This window comes from Nilaparvata lugens, chromosome X (genome assembly GCF_014356525.2).
Source record: "Nilaparvata lugens isolate BPH chromosome X, ASM1435652v1, whole genome shotgun sequence".
Taxonomy (NCBI): Eukaryota; Metazoa; Arthropoda; class Insecta; order Hemiptera; family Delphacidae; genus Nilaparvata; species Nilaparvata lugens.
In genome coordinates this window covers 11142138-11163149 of record NC_052518.1, presented here as the reverse complement: position 1 = coordinate 11163149, position 21012 = coordinate 11142138, and the positions used below count along the sequence as shown (strand labels likewise).

Genomic DNA, 21012 nt, shown 5'->3' with positions numbered 1-21012 from the left:
TTGCTTCAGTACTATTACAGTAGTGTCCCATTCCATACATTAAATGCATTTCAGCTAATTCGGAGTATGAATAATGTCTAAAATTACCTGCCATTTTTTAAAAAGTTAACACTTAAAACAAAAGCAAAGTGAAATGGTTACAAATAACTGGTTAATAGATTAAACAAAAAACAGAGCGCGGTTACAGTAGGCCTAACTTACAGTTTGTTTTTTTGTTCAACAGTGAGCTAAAACATTTATGAAAATAATTTTCAGCTGATAATTTCTTTTAAATATTTTCTTATTTAAAACAAAATAAATCAGATGTTCTGGAAAAGCTGTTATTAAAATCCATGTTTTATTTGCAATCAGCTACAACCTATGAGTTATTAGTTCTCTCCTCATAAAAAAGAAAATTTTTGTGGTGTAATGTACTACATAAGAATACATTTTATTCAACTTTTATTAAAATTTAGTTCACACAGCTTACATAATTCTTTTCAGAATTAAATTCTCTACAATTTTTATTGCAAGAAGTTATTTGTTTACTGCGGTCATTAAAGAAAGTTATTGGGCATCAAACGTAGAAGTCTGTGTTTTTCTACTTAGATTTCTTGCATATTTCAACTTTTTTCTCAAAAACTACTCACACTACAGCTTCCAGACTAGTTTTATTCAATTTTTCAGATATTTTTCCATATGGAACCAGCATAAATTTTTCAAAAACTAGTCCCCAAACAATTCAGCATCGGTGTATTTCACCAGAGGAACTGAATTCCGGGCGAAATCTTTCACTCTGTATAGCTCGCTAATGAAGCGTTTATGGATATATGTTTATAGGAGCTTTTTTTCTTATTTTTACCTCTACTATCACGTATTAATTATTTTACCATAATTATGAATCACCCTATATATATATATATGTGTGTGTGTGTGTGTGTGTGTGTGTGTGTGTGTGTGTGTGTGTGTGTGTGGTGTGTGTGTGTGTATGTATATATATATATATATATATATATATATATATATATATATATATATATTATATATATATATATATATATATATATATATATATATATATATATTCTAGTTATAACATTAATTTACACATGACAATCTATCTTAGAATATTATTGTAACATATCGTTATTGGAATTAGAATGATGAGCTTTTGGAATGATTCTCGAATTATCTTTATGAACAAAATAAGCATAAAACGAGTAAGCATAACAATGAAAAATGTTAATAAAAACTTACGACTGAGTGGGTCTTCATCTGGGAGTACAATATTATCCCAATTTAGTTCAGGTTCGTCGTGTGGTGCTGAAAGCAAAAAAATCATATTTAAAAAAATGTACATTATTTATTATAAAAACACTTTAGTTACATGGTCTACTTTTGAACAAATTAATTAAAACAATATAAAAATCTTCTAGTATTTTGCAAAACTTTAAAATAGTACAAGTAGTTTCAAGTTGAAAATCACCTAAGTTAGGGTTTTAACTAGTCGTTGAACTATTTTAAAGTTAAAGAAAAGGGTACTGCTAGATTTTTATATTGTTTTTATTAATTATTTATTATGTATCGTCTATATATATAGGTAATAATAATGAAGTTTTCAGGCCTATCTGATATTCAACAGAAATTGTAGAGTCAGAACCAGCAAAAGCCACTATCATACAATTAAAAATAACCTTCTTTTAAAACCAGAATGAAATGATTGAAGTTAAATTAAATTATTTATAAGTTATAAGACTTGTTATATTGCTTTAACAAAAAGTACTTGAATATTTATTGGATCGTCTCTACAGAAACTTTGCACAAACATTTATGACAACTAGACAGAGCTACAAAAAATTATGAATTGAATTTTTCCAAATTCATAAAACAAAATTGCAGCCATTTAAAATGTTATTCACTAAATAACCTAAAAAACTGTATATTTTACAAAAAATTACCTACAAGAATAACATTTTTTTTTAATTTAATTACAAATCGATTACACCTCCTAGTTTTCCAAGATTGGACAAATATTAAGTGAGATGTATGGCAGTTGTAGCGATCAAACCAAGACCAAGATGGTTATGTAAAGTTCCATTATTGTTTGAAATAATCTAAAATGGCTTACTAATAAGATGCAAAGCAGATGGAGATTGTTACATTATTGAGGCAGACTTCAGTAGCATGCTTTGGCGTGCACTGAAACAAACCTCCAGTCTCCTATCACTAGATCTTGGAGAATTAGGTGTCAATCGATTTGTAGGCCTAATTCAATTCACTAAAAAAAATATTCTAGTAATTTTTTCAAATCAGCGATTTTTTGTTATTTAAGAGATAAAATTTTAAACGGCCGCCTCTTTGCTTCATCAATTTGAGAAATTGTTATAATTTTTCTATAGCTCTTTCCAATAATTGGGAAGAAATGTTTGTGCAGTTTCACTTCCCTATGTTCAGCCATTATTTAGAAAAAAAAATAGTAAGTAAATAAAAAAAACAAGGGTGCTGTGTGCGAAACCAAGGACTTTCAGACAGTTTGAAGATTATATTAGATATCAGGGTTTTTTAAATATGAGGTTTTTTCTAATATCCATAATATTCACTATTTATATGAAATCAACAGATTTATCTTTGACTCCAATTATTACTGATCTGATTCATTTATTTTCTTTCAGCAGTCAAGTAATTTATTTTATTGAAAAACATTTATTATCTAAGACCTTTATTTTCCGATACTGTCCTGATAGAGTGGACATAACTGTCCAAACTTCGCCACGTCAACAAATAAAAAAAGTAATTTCATATTAAAAGTCAAAACTGTTTTATTCTATTTTAAAAGTCATTCTATTCATTTTTGTATGATTTATTAAGTATATTTAAATAATGTGAATATCTTTTGTACAGTTTGTGATATTGATGTGTGGAAATAATGTATTGCATGACCACCTTCCCATTAAAAAAATGAAGTTAGATTCATATGACGGACAAAAATTTTGAGCGACAAAAAATTTGTTTTTTCTCAATAACCCATGAAACCTGCTGTCAAATTATCCGTGTAAAAGGGATATTTTTAGTTGTTTCCATAATTTTCACGAACACTGTATAATTACAAGTTGCGGATTACAAAGATCAATACAACACTTCATGAGCGAGCTCTCCAACCCAGGGGGTCTCTGATTATAAAAAGAATGGATAAGAGAATTGTTATGACTTACGTGGTCTTTCAATATTTTGATTTCGCATGAAGCCTTCAATGGCCTCTGTCAAGTCTGCAGACGGAAGGGGCTCAACAGAAAAAAAATCAGATTCGAGCAGTTGACTGACTGAAGCTCTCTCAGACGGCTCCACTTTCAAAAGTTTCTCAATTATATCCATTTCGGCTTGAGTGTTCTCTGCCATCAGTAATTTCAGTGTGTCTGCAAGATTTCTTTCCTCGTAAAATTTGGCCCATTCATAGTATTCTTCATAACCAGGTAAACTGGACAGATATGGTCCAGCAACACATCCGAAAACATTAGTAATAGATCTTATTTCAGACATTTTGACATGGTCAATAAGGTCTTTACTGACGTTTGTCAATATTTCAAACAGAGTTATGCCAGCCGACCACAAATCCATACTGATGTTCACAGCCAAAGTTGAGGTACTTATAAGAACTTCAGGTGGGGTGAATCCAGGGGTACCAGCTTTGAAATTTGCCATGTTGACGTTATTTTCAAGCATCCCTTCCAGGTCAGCAATTTTCAATACTCCGTCGAAAGTCATCAGGAGATTTGCCGATTTAACATCTCTGTGCACAAAATTTTTTGAATGGATAGCTTCTAAGGCATTCAAAAATTGATGTATAACGTTTTTCTGTTGTGGCAAGCAGAACGATTGACATCCAGTAATTCATACAAGCTACTCATGCATAGCTCCAATACGATTGTTTTGTAATTATCGCATATATCGAAGACTTTTAGAATTTTGTCACAGTTTTTCAAATCTTTGTAGGCTCTGATTTCGGCCAAACCGAATCTGAAATTTTGTTTAATCGCAACTGTCGCAGGATGGGGTCTGTTTTTCAACTTTCCAAAACAAACAGAAGCAAACTTCCCGTAGTGAATCAGTTCTAGTTTTTGATACTTATCCAAGCACTCCACCACCTCCATTGATGACATTTTTCATACCTGAAAAATATTTTTATATAAGAATCGGAAGAGTGTTAAATAATGAGCAAAAGCCGTATTTGACGTTTTTATACAAAATCATCCCCCATTGAGTTATTATCATATTATTCATCACATGTATACATAATAAACATTTAAAAAGACTATTCAACCTCCAGAGCAGAACAGGGTAGACTCACACTTTACCCCAACAGACTAATATTTCAAGAACTAAATCCATACACTAAGACAATCTACATTTTAGACAATCCTACACAAGGAATATTATTTTATTCCATCAATAAAAATTAAAATGTATACACAATACACATAACACTATATAATATTCGTAAGTGAGCATCAAATAATTACAACATAGATAAATACCTAGTTTATTAGATAAGTATCAAATTTTACTACAGTAATTTATTTAGGCCTATTAACAAATTACCAAACCATTTTATCACCAGCAAAATCAATTGCAGCATAAGTAAACAAATGAAATGGATAGAAAAAATTTAGCCTACTTCGATTTAGGAAAATAATCCCTTCACTCAAACTAGAATTTCCTCATCACCAGTTATTGACCACCTCATTTAAACTTCATTTTTAAGCTTTACTATTAATACTAGCAGGTGTAATATTACATTTTTCTTCTCACATTGGAATCGAATCTTCAATTCGAGATCTATGGAGCTTTATAGTAAATGTCAGAGTTATCAATAGACGGACAAATTTTTTGACGGAGAATTTATTATCGTAAATGTTTGTTGCATTGTTCCATAATGTCACCGAGGCAGGGTTAACAAATTACTAGTTAAATAGTTTATTTAAATCGAGATATATATAAAAATTTAAAATAACATTTTAAAATAAAGTTTTATTGAGAACAGATGTAGAATGTGAATTCTAAACTTATAAGTTATAATTTTTTGGTGACGTGTCTGTAAAAATCGATACTGAAGGAGGCGTTGGCTTCGTGACTTGCAACTTATGTCTTTTCCTGTTCCTGCTTCTCTGGAAAAATGGCTGGCTACAAGTGTTGTCGTGGAGTTTTGCTCTAAATCATTTTCGTTTATTAATGTTTTAAATTGAGTTTTATATAAATTTTTGTGCTGTTTTGTTCAGATTTTAGCTGTTTGTGTAGTCAAGCCAATAGCCACTGTGTTTCAACTGTAAACTAGATAAGTATTTTAGTTCGTAATAACTCTGAAATAATTAGGCTTAAGACATATATGTTTCTTTGTGTATTTGTGTATTTTCATCTGAAGATTATAAGTTAATTTGCTCTGAAAACTGGATTTCTCATTCATAGGCAGTAGATCCATTCAAAATTTATCAAGAATCTATTTTATTGGAGCCGACAACTATCCTTAGGTTGATAGGTGTTAAATGCTATTCCAACCGTTTAAGGAAAAATTGGTAGCACGGCAAATGTTACCCCTGTGGTGGGACCGAATTACAAAATAAATATGTCCCAAATGGTACACCATGAAATCCCTGGTTATAGAAATTATTAGTAGATAGATATCTTGATAGGTTATGAATGGTTTGTTGCTGAGTGGGAAGTCGGTTCAAGAGAGATCAAGTTTTAATGAATCAGTGCATATTACAAAATGGCAAACATTAAAAATGATCTGAATCTTATAGCATTCTTAACACAAAGGTTTGATAAGCTAGATGCTAGATTTAATGAGCAAAATGCTAAGTTTAATGCTAGATTTGATGAGCAAAATGCTAGATTTGATGAGCATAATGCTAGGTTTGATGAGTTAAATGCTAGATTTGATGAGCAAAATGCTAAGTTTAATGCTAGGTTTGATGATATGAAGCAAGAATTTGCTGAAACATTGAGTGATAATCATGAAAATGAAAACAAATTGAAGCAGGATGATAGTAGTGTTAAGTTACAAGATCAACTCATTCAAGTTTCTGACAATGTAGGCCTAGTTACTGTTGTTGAAAAAGTCAACCCTAGTGAGATAGTAGAATTGAATAAAGAAGTAGGTAGGGAGTTGTCTTTAATGAAAGTCAACTATCATGAAAGTAATATTGCTACATTGAAAGTTAGGAAGATTGTAAACAAAATGAATGATTATATGAGACAGGTTTCTGTAGAGGTTAGGAAAAATGTAAACAAAATGAATGTTGCTTTGAGTCAAGTTGATGAGTTCAACTTTCAACTGAGAATTGAAAAGGTGTATGCTATGCATTCTCAAGTGAACATGACTAACTTTTGTAGGCAAAACTGCTTGGTTGAAACAAATGAACCTATGAATAAAATCATGCTATTGAAGAAAACAAAACGCAAAGTCACCATTGATGTATTAGTATTCAAAGGTTGTTTCAAGTTGCTTATTTACAAGATGATGACTGTGAGTCACATGATGAAAGGGTATTCCCCAGCACACAATGATTAGGAATCCTGTGTTATGCCGGGATTCAGAATAGCATAATCGCTACACAGTGTATGGTAAGAGTCCATAATTGTGTCTTTTTTCTTTCCTGTAGCCTATTTTCTTGGCCCTTAATCTTTTCAATTTTCGATTCTTTCCTGTCTTTGTGTAATATTCAGTAAATTTCTTCTATGATGCATATCTTAACCAATCTTGTCCATAGTCATTTAAATTTGTATTTTTTTCTGAAATAATATTAGAAGTTAAAATAGTAGCTTATTTTCCTAATCTTTAAATTGTTGATAAAACTTAACTTTTCTAAAATCTATCCATTGTAGTGTAAAGAATTGTTTGCTTGTGACATATTTTTTCATCATGTATCACTTATTTTGAAATGTGTATTGTTTTAGGGAATTTATTTACCCAGTTTTCTATTTCTCTTTTTTGTATTTTTTAGGGAATTTATTTACCCATTATTCATCTTGATCATCTTTGTATTATAATCTTGAAATGTTTGTACTTATTATACAGTCTTTGAAATTTTAAATTATTTTAAAAAATAATTGGTTCAATTTAAAACGTTTTGTTATATTATTAATTGAAATAAGTGTTTTGTAATTGATTTTTTTTTTAATTTTTAAAATTTGTCTGTTCTATAAATTTTGATATGATTGATTATCGTTTGAAATGGATGCTGGAGTGTATGTAGAATTTTTAGTGGGGTTTGTTGATTAGAATTTTGCTGGTATGTGATTGTTTTTTGAGATGGAAACCCATTATTGCCTAAAGAAGGAATAACAGAGGTTATGACTTAGAGAGGCAGTAATGAGATAATAATTTTTGTGTTGATTACTTATGTTGATTGCCATAGATGCAAAATGATGATTACTGATGAATATTGTTTGCCTTTGAAGCAAAATATTGATGTTTTGAATGGTTTCTTGTTTAATGATTGATAGTAAAGTTTTGTCATGAAATGTAGTTTGTGTTTAGAACATTGAAGAGTCGAAATAAACTATAGTATCCAACAAACGATGATTAACAATATTAAATAATTTGCTTTTTATACAATTTTTTGAACACAAAATTAAAACTAAATAATTTTGAAACCCTGAATGATAAATCATAAATGTGAAATGAACTTGCTATAAATGAAATGTTATACTAAATGATAATGAAATGCAGATATATTATGAAATGATTGTGAATAGAAGACCAATTGTCTGAAATTATTGAAATATGTATTGAAATTAAATTTTTTGTTGTGATAATCTGATGTTTTTTTTTTACAATTTTGATAATGATACAGGGTGTTATGAAATTATATTTCTATTTTGAAGAATGGATTAAAATTTTGATATTTGAACAGTGAATAGATGAAAATGAATTTTTTTTTAATTTATCATTGATATGTCCATATTTCACAATTTATGTATTGCTGACTGTATAATAAGATGTTAACAAATTTCAATTTCATAAATACTTAAAAATAATTTTCATGTGTATTAGATTGTATTGATAGCCTAATCAAGTTTTTCTTCTTAGTTTATAAGCATTTTAAGACAACAGGTACAGCACAGACATTAACATTGAAATAGTTATCATGTGAATCTCGAAATCAGTAACAAGTGAACGCCATGAAGAGTGTTAAGAACATTTGGGTGATTTTCAAACTAGTGTGACATAACTACGCCAATATCTACGCCTAAATCTACGCTGCGGCCTACACCAATAACTACGCCAATGTCAACACCAATATCAACACCAATAACTACGCCAAAATCTACGCTGATGCCTGTGCTGATGCCAACGCCAATATCTACGCCAATGCCTGCGCCGAAGCCAATATCTGCGCCAATGCTGATGCCAAAATCTGTGCCAATGCTGATGCCTACACTAATACCTACAACAATATCAACACTAATAACTACGCCAAAATGCCAAAATCAACACCGATGCCTGTGCTGATATCAATGCCTGCGCCAATGCCAATAGCTACGTCAATGCCTGCGCCAATGCCAAAATCTGCGCCAATGCTGCACCAATGCCAATAGCTACGCCAATGCCTGCGCCAATGCTGATGCCAACACCAAAATCAACGCCGATGCCTGTGCTGATATCAATGCCTGCGCCAATGCCAATAGCTACACCAATGCCAAAATCTGCGCCAATGCCAATGCCAATGCCTGCGCCAATGCCAATATCAACGCCGATGCCAAAGCCGACACCAAAGCATACGCCAATAGCAATGCCAATGCTTATTGCTGACTCTGTATCTCAAACTTCAACACTACTGCATTACCTGGAGGTAATTGCCATCCATGTTCACATTCACAACTTTGAATTCAGAAGAACAGTCACAGTATCATGAAAGAATTGATTCAAAAAATCCTCTCCTAAATTATTCCTGTATGCAGAACTCTAAACCTTGAAAGCTGAAAATATCAAAAAACCAAACCTTACCTAAATTAATCCTCACCTAAATTAATCCTGTATGCAGCGTCTATCTCTTTTCCAAAAAACGAATTACATTGTCATTTCAAGCCTGAAATGTACATTGTATAATTACAAATATGATACAAAATATAAGTGACTCTGTATTGAATTTGGTATGCAGCCGTCTACTACAAACATGAAGCAATGCTAACTGAGATGTCACCTGTATCGAGTTTGATATGCATCAGTCGACTACAAGTATCAGCCCAACACTACGTGCATCCAGATCAGCCCAACACTAACGTCATCACACTGGAGTCACACTTAACTGAAAATCATACTGAGTGCCTTAACGGACTGTTTTCAAAAATGTGCATCAATAAAATCAACCGCGTCAATAGTGAAAGAAATGAACATTTTTTGATTTATTGAAATTTTATGTGAAAATTAAATGTAACAATTCATCAATTCATTAAAAAAAAAAATAAATAATAATAATAAATTTTTCATTCAACATACATAATTTTTTTTTATGCAATAAAAATTGAATTTTTCTATCTATTAAATTTATGTGCAATTTCAAAAAACTATTCTTTACATATTAAACTTTCTGTTGAGATATTTTTCTTTAAATTATAAAGCTAAATCAAAAGTAATATTGATATTCTATATTTTGAAATATTGTTTATAACATATAACAAACGCTATTGATGAATTTTTATAATAATTTTCAATTATAGGGTGACATGTATTGTTTTTCTAGAAAAAATTGTTACTGTTCTCAAATTTAAATTTCAACAATTTTCATTAGGGTCAATGTAAATTTTTTTTCTTTAAATTTTTCAAACAGTAAAATTTTTTATGTCAAGAGGGGGGTATTTGTAATATTACATTTTTCTTCTCACATTGGAATCGAATCTTCAATTTGAGATCTATGGAACTTTATAGTAAATGTCAGAGTTATCAATAGACGGACAAATTTTTTGACGGAGAATTTATTATCGTAAATGTTTGTTGCATTGTTCCATAATGTCACCGAGGCAGGGTTAACAAATTACTAGTTAAATAGTTTATTTAAATCGAGATATATATAAAAATTTAAAATAACATTTTAAAATAAAGTTTTATTGAGAACAGATGTAGAATGTGAATTCTAAACTTATAAGTTATAATTTTTTGGTGACGTGTCTGTAAAAATCGATACTGAAGGAGGCGTTGGCTTCGTGACTTGCAACTTATGTCTTTTCCTGTTCCTGCTTCTCTAGAAAAATGGCTGGCTACAAGTGTTGTCGTGGAGTTTTGCTCTAAATCATTTTCGTTTATTAATGTTTTAAATTGAGTTTTATATAAATTTTTGTGCTGTTTTATTCAGATTTTAGCTGTTTGTGTAGTCAAGCCAATAGCCACTGTGTTTCAACTGTAAACTAGATAAGTATTTTAGTTCGTAATAACTCTGAAATAATTAGGCTTAAGACATATATGTTTCTTTGTGTATTTGTGTATTTTCATCTGAAGATTATAAGTTAATTTGCTCTGAAAACTGGATTTCTCATTCATAGGCAGTAGATCCATTCAAAATTTATCAAGAATCTATTTTATTGGAGCCGACAACTATCCTTAGGTTGATAGGTGTTAAATGCTATTCCAACCGTTTAAGGAAAAATTGGTAGCACGGCACAGGCAACCCGTGCTTTACACTGGGGAAAATTTTCACTTGTAAAATGCTATCTCCTAATGTCCGGAAACATAAAAAATAAAATAAATATTTATCATTTTGTCAAAATTACATGGATAATCTTCATTAGAGTTGAAATTTCTCCGCAAAAAATAGTTTGATTGGTCTTCAAGCAGCAACCTTCCAATCATAAGTTACCCGTGCCACCAATTACGCCAATGATCACTTGGGAAAAGATCTGTTTGGTAGGCCTTTATTATTTGTGTGAACTTTGAATCACAAATTGAATAAATTTGCTTCAATTATTAATCAATTTGAATTGATTGATGAATAAAAATAAAAATATAGGACTATAATCATCCTCCGTAAATTCAGAATCTTAATGTGAAATTGCAAGTTGATCAGTTCATTAGTTCATAAGAGATTATGTGCAAATAGTGTATTTCCTATCCCGTATGTATAAAGAGTCCATTAACTCTTTTTATGGTTATGTCCCATAACCCGTCCATATTATGGATAATAAAGTAGGCTAAATAAGCAAACATTGGACGGACATGTATTACTATGTAGGCCATGGCCTACTCAACTCATGGCCAGTACCTACAGCCGATCAGCTGTTCAAAAGCGTACACTTCAACCCGTGTTTACATTGAAATCCCTATGTCGAATGGAATTTTTCATGAATAAACGTTAATAAATCAACTGATAACTACTTTTCCGAATAAAGGGTTGTTATTTTATTTTACCAATACAATTTTTATCCTTCATCATTAATTTCAAGGGTAGTAATCATTGAGTTCTCTTAATATTCTCAGTTATTGGTTAACCGATTTGTAGGTTACCCATGTTTTTAATTAGCTTTTTCGAATTCAAACACGTATTTCAATTATTGTAAAAAATATAGTGTAAAGTTGAGTTGCTTGAGCTTTGAATTAGGCCTACCTATTGTTATTTTTTAATTATGATTACAGTATTGCTCAATTTCTACGAGAGGAATTACAACCACGGCTTTTGTAGTATGCTAATATTTATAGCTTTATTAGATTTTAAGGAATTTTTAGATTAAGAATTCTTCTCAAATCATAACAAGAATGGCTTGAAATTGAAAAATTTGCAGTATAGGTTATCTTCAGTATTAAAACAGAACATACATTACGGTATCTCAAACAATATTATTATAAAACGAAAATATGTGATCAATGATAATACTGCTAGCTTACTCAGTAAAGGATTTCAATATTCAGCCTGATCCAGTAACTTACATGAATCATTTTTATCTAATCTGTTTCTACTCTTAACAAAGAGAGTTTGACACAATTTGAAAATTTGACGATTCCCCGATCCAGGACCGTGAGGAATACAGTACATCTTACTCATCGGAAGTAAGTACTGTACCGGGTAAGTAAGTAAAGTGTTCTTTATGGGTTATGGCTGATCGATACAGAGTAAATAATAATTTGTTGCAGAGTGAGATATCAGAGTTTTTATATTTATATCATATGTAAGACCATGTCATATCATGAACAATCTATGCATTTTCTTCAATAGCGCTAATGAACCAATGATATGTCTATTGACGCTCTGGTAGGATACTACTTGAAAGATTTATTCTTGGTCACAACAGTAATAATATGAATAATATCCTGATACATGAGAATAATTGTATGATCACATTGAATGGGTATGTGCAAATTTACGTCGAATCATGCATGACCCAGAAAACAAAATTTGAAAAGTGCTATTGAAACACGTTGTTCACACTGAACGCAACCAAGCACGCTTTCAGTGTGAGTATTCCTTTTGCTCTTTTCAGATATTGTACGTTTCTTGTCTGCACGCTTGGTTATGCATAATTAAGCGCGCTCTTGCACAAATTATATTAATATTCATGATGGTCTCTTATAACATGCAAAGGCTAGAGTCCCCCAGCTGAGTTAAGATTATCTGCTAAATGGCAGGGGAATCATTATAGCGCAATTAATAACCCAATTCAGTGTTGCTATAAATTTGTCATTTCATTCATTGAACTGTTATTTCATATGCTAAAAATTTGAACATTTTCTGCTCATTTGGTTTTGAAAATGCTGATAAAACACAGATAAACACTGGAAAACGCCAATTTCTAGCACACCTTCTAAGCCCTTTCAATAGCCTACATAACTACTACACCTCAAGCTACCTGAAATTTTGTACCAAACGTAAGAATTTTCTCTTGAATTTTTAAAAAGCTAAGAAAACGCTGGTAAGAGCAGAAAAATCGCCTATTCTGGGCGATATAGAAGTCAATAAGGTTTAGTTATTTTGAATTTCTAGAACATATAACTGAACTTGTATTCAACATTTTTCTGTCAATTCTTGAAAAAGCGCATACCGTATTGGTCGTCTTTGAATTTTTTTTCAATTACGGTCTCAGTCACTACACCTCCGTGCGTTTACGGAGGTAGTGTCTTAGTGCGCCTCTAGAAGGTTAAACATTAACTATAGTTTATTTTGATAACTTTAAAGGGAAAAAACACTCACATTCTTTTGGTGTGGCGACGACCGTTTCGAGTTTCTGTTTGGCTTGAGAATGTACAACACCAGCACTAAACGGTCGTCGTTACACCAAAAGAATGTGTTTTTCAGTTTAAAGTTATCAAAATTCAATACATTGTAATAATATTGGTAAAAAATATGGATAATCAACAACGAATCAACTGAAACATGACTTTCTTACTTATCCGGGTGAGTAAATAGATTAATGAGTGTCATTTTACTTCTACCTAATATATATTAATATAAAATATAATGTCAAAAACTGATATGTTCATACTTCATTCAGTTTTGAAGCTCTGCTATTTGAATTACAGCACGATCTTTAATAACTTCTGCTTTATAAATTACTCACAGTTGTGGGATCAGAGGAAACACATACCGTAATTCAAAACACCACTGGCAGTTTTGATGATTCTAAAATATGAAGAAAGTATAGGTATATACAGTAGTTCAATTGAAATATTATTCATGATTGTAAATGTTATAATGTCAATAAAAAAATACGGTGTTAAACTATACAGTTAATTTTTTAGACCTACCACGGTACACTATTTTATAAATTGTAACTCATTCTCTATTAAATGTATGCCAGCCATGAATCATATTAAGTCTAAAAAAGCTTTGATAATACTAAGGATATATATATATATATATATATATATATATATGTAATATTTATCCTACAAAATTTAAAATCAACACTTTTTTACTTGAAAGTTTGAAATAATAATGAATTTAGTCTTAAACTCCAGAATAGAGTTGAGCGCACCCGTAAATACATCATACTTAAATTCGTTTATAAAGAAACTAATTTAGTTTATCAACAATGTTTTTATTATTCATTTTTGTTCAATAACATGATAATTCTTATCTATAAACCATGCCTCTGCAAAACTTGATACTTTTGTAAAAGAAGTAAGTTTGAATTTGAATAAGCTATCTTGAAACAAGTAACCTACAAATTAGTTAACCAATAACTAAAAATATTAATATAATTCAATGATTACTACCCTTGAAATTTATGATGTAGGTTAAAATTTGAATTGGAAAAATAGAATAACAAGTCTTTATTCGAAAAAAGTGATTATCAGTTGAATTATTAACGTTTATTCACGAAAAATTCCATTCAACTTAGGGTTTTCAATGTAAACACGGGTTGAAGTGTACGCTTTTGCACAGCTGATTACCTGATGGTTCTAGCCTTGTAGTTACGTAAGCGACGAGTAGGCTAAGTAGAAATAGTTTAAAATAAATAACAATGTAGTTTTTTATACTTACAACAGGTACCTAATGGCAAGCCAACTTTAATACTTTTTGTCAGTCACAAGTGGCAAGGGTCTCTTCTGCTACCAACAAGCAACAAGTGCAACAACTAGAGCACTCTCTGGTTTAAGCTGCAAACTAAGGACAACTTCCCGCCTGGTGGTCTGGGGGAGTCGCTAAAATTCCAAACGAGGCTGTAGAAATGCTCCTCCAGAATAGTAAAGTATGCGCATGCGCTGATAACTGTTATCAGTTCTGTTAGCAGTTCCGTTCACTATGATAACTGTTACTGAGCTGTGACAGGCATTCAGTGGAACTGCAACTGATTCGCCAATGCACGAAACATTGATAATATTATAGAGAATAAGATTAATAAGAGCGAAGTCCGCTATGATGCTTCTGCGCTAGTGTCGCTACCAGAAATTTTGGTCAATAAGTCGGGTATTTGTATTCACTGTGTAGAAAAAGAGCCTTTTTCAAATGATAATATTTTTTGACGTGACAACGTCTTATAAATTGGTTTGCCGGGTGACACTTCAAGAAACTGCGTTACGTTCCCACGTTATGCGCTCACAATGAGAGCGAGTGAGAGCGGTCGTTTCAGTTCACAGTCGTCTGGAAAGAGCACGAATAGGAGCAGTGGCAAGCAACGCAGCAGCACCCGAAGGCATTCACCTGGAGAGAGAGTGAAACGGAGCAGTCAACCTGCACAGGCGCCGCAAGCAATCTCCTGCGACTGCGCCTGCTTAGGTGAATAAGTGAATAGGTTATGTTGTAGTAATCACAATAATGCATAATCACATAATCATGCATAAGTGAATAGGTTATGTTGTAGTAATCACAATGTTGTGGTTCAGTGTGAGATTCTTTGTATAAATTAATGTTTTAAATATAATTCCTTGTATAAATAAATGTTTTAAATTGTGACTATTATTTCATCCTTCTTCCTACTATGTGAATGAATATTCGCATTAAAATTATTTTACCACTCAAAGTTGTTGTCACGTAAAACTTTCGCCCGTATACCGACTTTACAGGCAACCATGAGCTAGCTGATGAAGCATCAAGAAGCTACATGAGCCATCTTTTTTTTGAAGGAATAAAAAATATTGAAATTGAAATTGAAATTGAAATTCTTTATTCTCCAAAATTTACAATACAATAAATAGTACATATGGTAAACAATTTTGGAGGCTTCTCTTATGGGCACATGCCTGTGATAGAGAAGCGAGTTGTGAAAAATCTTATTTTAAACCAACTTAAAGAAAAGTATAAAACCGAATAAAAAGTAAAATAATACAAGTTAATTTCACATGAATAAGTAAATCTACGTGGAAAATGAAAACTAAAAATTATATACATATGAGAAAAGAAAAACATATTATGGGCAGCATAATGAGATTGATAAGGATGAACGATGGCTAATCATGTAAAAAAAGGCGATAAACTAACAGGCTACTAGACTGTGGTAGAAAAAACTATCCATTCCAACACTCACACGCGCACACACACACACACACTCACACACACACACACACAAAAGAATTTCTTCATTTGTGCAGAATGTCATGAATAATAATATGTGACTCAGATTTCAATGAGAGTAGGGTGACACTAGGATTCTTTCCTGTTCTTCAATGTTCAGAGAAGACACCCAATTGTTGACCATCTTTTTATAATGGCTTATTCTCCTGTTGCCAGGTGTTTTCAAGTGCACTGGTAATTTTTGGAAGAGGATATGCATTTTATAAAATGTGGAAGTGGAAGAGAAAGTTGAAGTGAGTCTAGGGTTACCAATACCTACGTTTGATGCTGTTCGTGTATTATAATTGTGTTGAATATATGGAAATAAAGCTGGATCTTGTTTAAAGATGTACAGGATTAGAGTTCTTATATATAATTGTTGAACGTTGAATACCTTAAATTCTTCAAATAGTGCGTCTGATGGGAATGTTCTTGGCTTGCATAGGGCACTTTTCATTAAAAGTTTCTGTACTATAGATAGAGGAGATAAAATAGTTTTAAACGCACCTCCCCATGCTATGATACCGTACTGTAAGATTGATTGGATGTAGGCAAAATATACTTGTTTTATTATATTCTGTGTGAGTATCCCACTCAAGGAAGAGAACACATAAATAAATTTTCTGAGCTTGTTTCTCGTATAATTTACATGGTTTATCCACTTTAGCCGACTATCAAATATTACACCCAGGTATTTGTACTCCTGCACCCGCTCAATATGCTCACATTGGCATTGCATTGTCCTACTAACATTCGGTGCGCCACAGGTGTGTAACCTCAGCTCTAGACCAATTGGGTCACCATTGGCTCTGATAGAAATAGGGAGGTATTTTGTTTTACTGATATTGATAGTAAGTCGGTTGAAGTCGAACCAATCCTTTACAACACCCAAACCGAGCTCAGCCGAACGGAACACGTCATCCCAGCTCTTCCCCTCAAACAACAAAGCTGTATCGTCTGCATAAGATATAGACGACCATTTTCAATATCCACCCTGCTTAGATTATTTATATAAATTAAAAACAGTATTGGGCCCAGAGAGCTTCCCTGAATCACGCCAAAGTGGTTACACCGTGGTACACTCTCCTTACCCAAGATAGAGACAACTTGGTACCTTCCACAGAAATAGTTCTCAAACCACTTCAGGGCAGTACCCCTAATACCAATATATTCCAGTTTTTTCAAAAGCAGTCCTCTGTCAATCGAGTCAAAAGCTTTGGATAAATCTATGAATGAGAGAAGTACTTTTTTGTTATCAGAAATAGAACTATATGTATTTGATTAGTGAGAAGAAAGAGGTTGTCATTAAGGTTTTTGTCTTTTCTGAAGCCAAATTGGTTTTCGAACAGTATGCTATTGTTTATTAAATATTTTTCTAACTGAATTCTAACTGCTTTTTCAATAATCTTAGAAATGGTACTGACTAAATTTATGGGTCTGTAACTAACGAATTCATTCTTGGGGCCAGCCTTGTATATGGGGATAACTTTTCCTACTTTTAAGGTATCAGGGAATACTCCTTGCAAAAAGCTGCAGTTGATAATATGTAGTAATGGTACTTTCAATGAATCAATATTTTCTTTTATTAGAAGAGCTGGAATTTGATCAATTCCAGGCGCGGATCCTCCCTTAAGGTCACCTGTGATACTAGTTAATTCAGCATCAGTAATTGGCAGCAGTTCAAAGTGTGAGTCCACACTGAAATCTGCATCATTAACTGGTCCTTCAGTAATATTTGGTAAAGCCCCAGCAAGGTTAGCACCTACACTCACATAATATTGATTAAATTTATCAGCCACATCCTCTACACCATCCGGCTCAATAGTGTAATTACCTCTATTAATGAAATTTTGGAAAGGGAAACTGTCAGAATTTTTAGATAAACCAGTGATTTCCTTGATACAACACCAAAGTTTTTTACTATTACTACCAGCGTTGGTTATTTTGTTTTTAAAATAAGATTCTTTGGATGTCTTTAATAGTAAGTTGATTTCTGTATAGCTTGTATTGGTTTCTTAGAGTGGCATTAAAAGGCTGTTGTTTCACTTTTTTACTTAAATTATCTCTATGTCGAATAGATTTTAAAAGACCACTGGAGATCCATGGTTTTAATTTAATGTTTTTGGAAGAGATTGTTTTCGACTTTGTGGATTGAGAAATAATCATTTTAAGTTTGTCGGTAAAAATTTCGCAACTGGAACTCGCATCTTGTGCGGAGGTTACATCTGACCAGTCACACTCTGAAATGAGCTGAGTTGCTAGTACTCGATCCAAAAACATTATCTGCTTGCTGTGATTAATTTGTGAGCGTACGCTCTTAACCGACTGGATTTGACAAACTGTAAGATCATGATCAGTTATGCTACATCTTATCACGGCTGCCTTTAGAATATTAGTATTTTTAATATCTGTGAAAATATGATCTAAGCAGGTGGCAGATGTGTCAGTAATTCTGGTAGGCACGTTTATGCAACTGACGAAACCAGTTGCATACAGAACATCAAGGTATCGTTGAGCTGCATGATCAAGAATTATATGAGGCAAAATACAACAATTAATATCACCCAAAATATAATGAATACGATCTCGATCTCTATGAGTGAGATGAACTTCAAGATCATCTGGTAGTTTCATGCAGTGCTTATGGATGTACGAATCGACATGCCCCAGATAAAAATATTTATTTTCATATACGTAATATTTCTTTTCATGCAACTCTGTATCTAAATGACATTTGTTTAGTAAATTAGTATTGTTCAGAAACCAATAAGTACCTATTGTATAATTTTATTAGTTATAAGAAAAATAATGTCCTATCAAGTTTCACTTAGCCTTTTTTTGTTGAAATTTAATTAAATAGATGGAAATAACTAGTAGTTCTGTGAACAGTAGACCTCCTCACGCAGTATTCTCATCCACAAGTACCTGATTGAAACTATAGACCTTATGGAAATACAGCAATAGACTGGCTTCTCCACACATCTGTGTAATCACTTGTCAGCTGATTTATGATGAATAATTGTATAGTCTGATTTTTACTCTAATATTGGCGTATGAAAGAGGCTCCTTTTTCCGTATATATTATTCTTGAAATGCAAAATTTCTAAAAATCTTGTATATACGTCAACACGCAATTGAAAAAGGAACATACCTGTCAAATTTCATGAAAATCTATTACCACGTTTTGCCCTAAATTCGCAACATATAAACATTCAAACATTTAAACATTAAGAGAAATGTCAAACCGTTGACTTGAATCTTAGACCTCACTTCGCTCCGTCAAAAATGTTATAACAACTAGTTTCAGTGTTACACACCATCTTCAGGTTTTAAAAATAAATTTCATAAAATTCATTCCATTTTCATCTTTTAATAGAAAAATATTGGTAAAACTAGAACCCCCTGGGTTTTAAGAACTCACTCATGAATTGTTGTATTGATCTCTGAGATCTTTTACAAGTATGATATTACAGTAGTATACTCAATGGGGATCCAATTCCAGTTGAAAAAAAAACTATTTTCTGTCCCTTCAAAACTTTTGTCTGTCATATGGATCCAACTTCATTTTTTCAAATGGGAAGGTGGTCATGTAATGCATGATTTAGATACAGATTGTCAAAGGAAAAATAATGGTGAAACTAGAACTTTTCTAGTTCATATATGTACAGTACTTATTTATTTTCTTATATTTGATACATTTTTGTTGCAAAATGAATGAGAAACAGTTTCAAGGAATATTGTGGTTAGGTTGATTCATTATCATTATTTGCCAAGTAATAAAATATAAGTTTCAGTAATATTATAATAAATATTTTATTTTCATAGATCCAATATAGGTATCCATATTCCATTCCATTAATTTGTCCTATATTGTAATATTTTGTGAACTATGAAAATATTGCATGCTAAATTTGTATAATAAAAAATATTATTTGCTAAAATTGGCTATAAATTTTCATCATTGCTATTGTTTTATTTTTCCCGTTCTTGTAATACTGTATGTAGTTATTTATTATCTTATATCAAATATAGGAGTATAGAGTATAGTTAGGTACCTATACTTAAGTTGCAAAATGAATGAGAAACATTTTCACGAAATATTGTGATAACAGTTAATTTATTATTATTATTACTTGCCATCTAATAAAATATATGGTAATATTAGCAATCTATATAATGAATGTTTTATTTGACATATCCTAAATACATAGTAATAGGAAAATATTGTAAAAATGAGATTCATTTGCTAATAGAATGGGTCAAAATCTGTAGTGAGGTAGGTTCACTAAATTAGATGTTTGGTCGAGTTAAAAATAATGTTCAATGAACATAATGAAAATGACAAAAAGTTGAAAAAAATTATATTGAAATCCCTCAAGTATGTCGAAAGATATAACGCAATGAAAGTCAATGTTTTCCCATATAAGTCTGTCTGGGCGTCTGACTTCTTGTCCGATATTTAATGGCGATGAGAAATGAAGGAGGCATCATGCTTCCAAACGCTTGAAGGTATAACTAGTCATCTAACTATATCAATGGCATGAAAACACCACATAACCTCTTTATGTCAAAATCGAAACTTGTACCTCTCATTGATATATATAGTATGATACACTATATATATAGTATATATAGTATGCACTGCATATGGGTGTACTAATCATGTATCGAAAAAGCCACCTGATGTTACATTTCACAGGTTATTACTAGTTTTATCATGTTCATTCAACTAACCTATAAAGGAACAGTTACTTGTTTACTATGAAAAGGTCAATGATTTTTCTTTGAAATAGTAGGCTAGATATTATTGAAAATTCATTTTGTATAAAGAAACAATTTTTTTTCTTCATCAATTTGAATAATTTGTCAACTTTGGGGGTGATTGAAGAATTTACCAAAAATGTGACAAGCCACTAACCATGTCTACACTTGACTTTGATGTAGTTCACCCGCTTCAAATTTATTTTTGTTATCGAATTGCTATTTTATTCTGATAATAGTCATATGAATTTTGTTCAATTCTGAACAACTAGAAATTTTGAGACAATTAACTGGGCAA

At 31.7% G+C, this 21012-nt stretch overlaps 1 protein-coding gene across 1 annotated transcript in view; it reads right to left on the bottom strand.

Moving 5' to 3' along the window:
- Positions 1 to 3841, bottom strand: part of LOC120354380 (cyclin-dependent kinase F-1-like) — a 6029-nt gene extending 2188 nt beyond the window's left edge. The window contains exons 1-2 of the mRNA XM_039441440.1: positions 3192 to 3841; positions 1237 to 1302 (exon numbers count right to left, since the gene is read on the bottom strand). Of these exons, the coding sequence (XP_039297374.1) occupies positions 1237 to 1302; positions 3192 to 3741 (616 nt within the window). The 5' untranslated portion in view covers positions 3742 to 3841. The remainder of the gene's footprint in view (positions 1 to 1236; positions 1303 to 3191) is intronic.
- Between the last annotated feature and the right edge of the window lie 17171 nt (positions 3842 to 21012).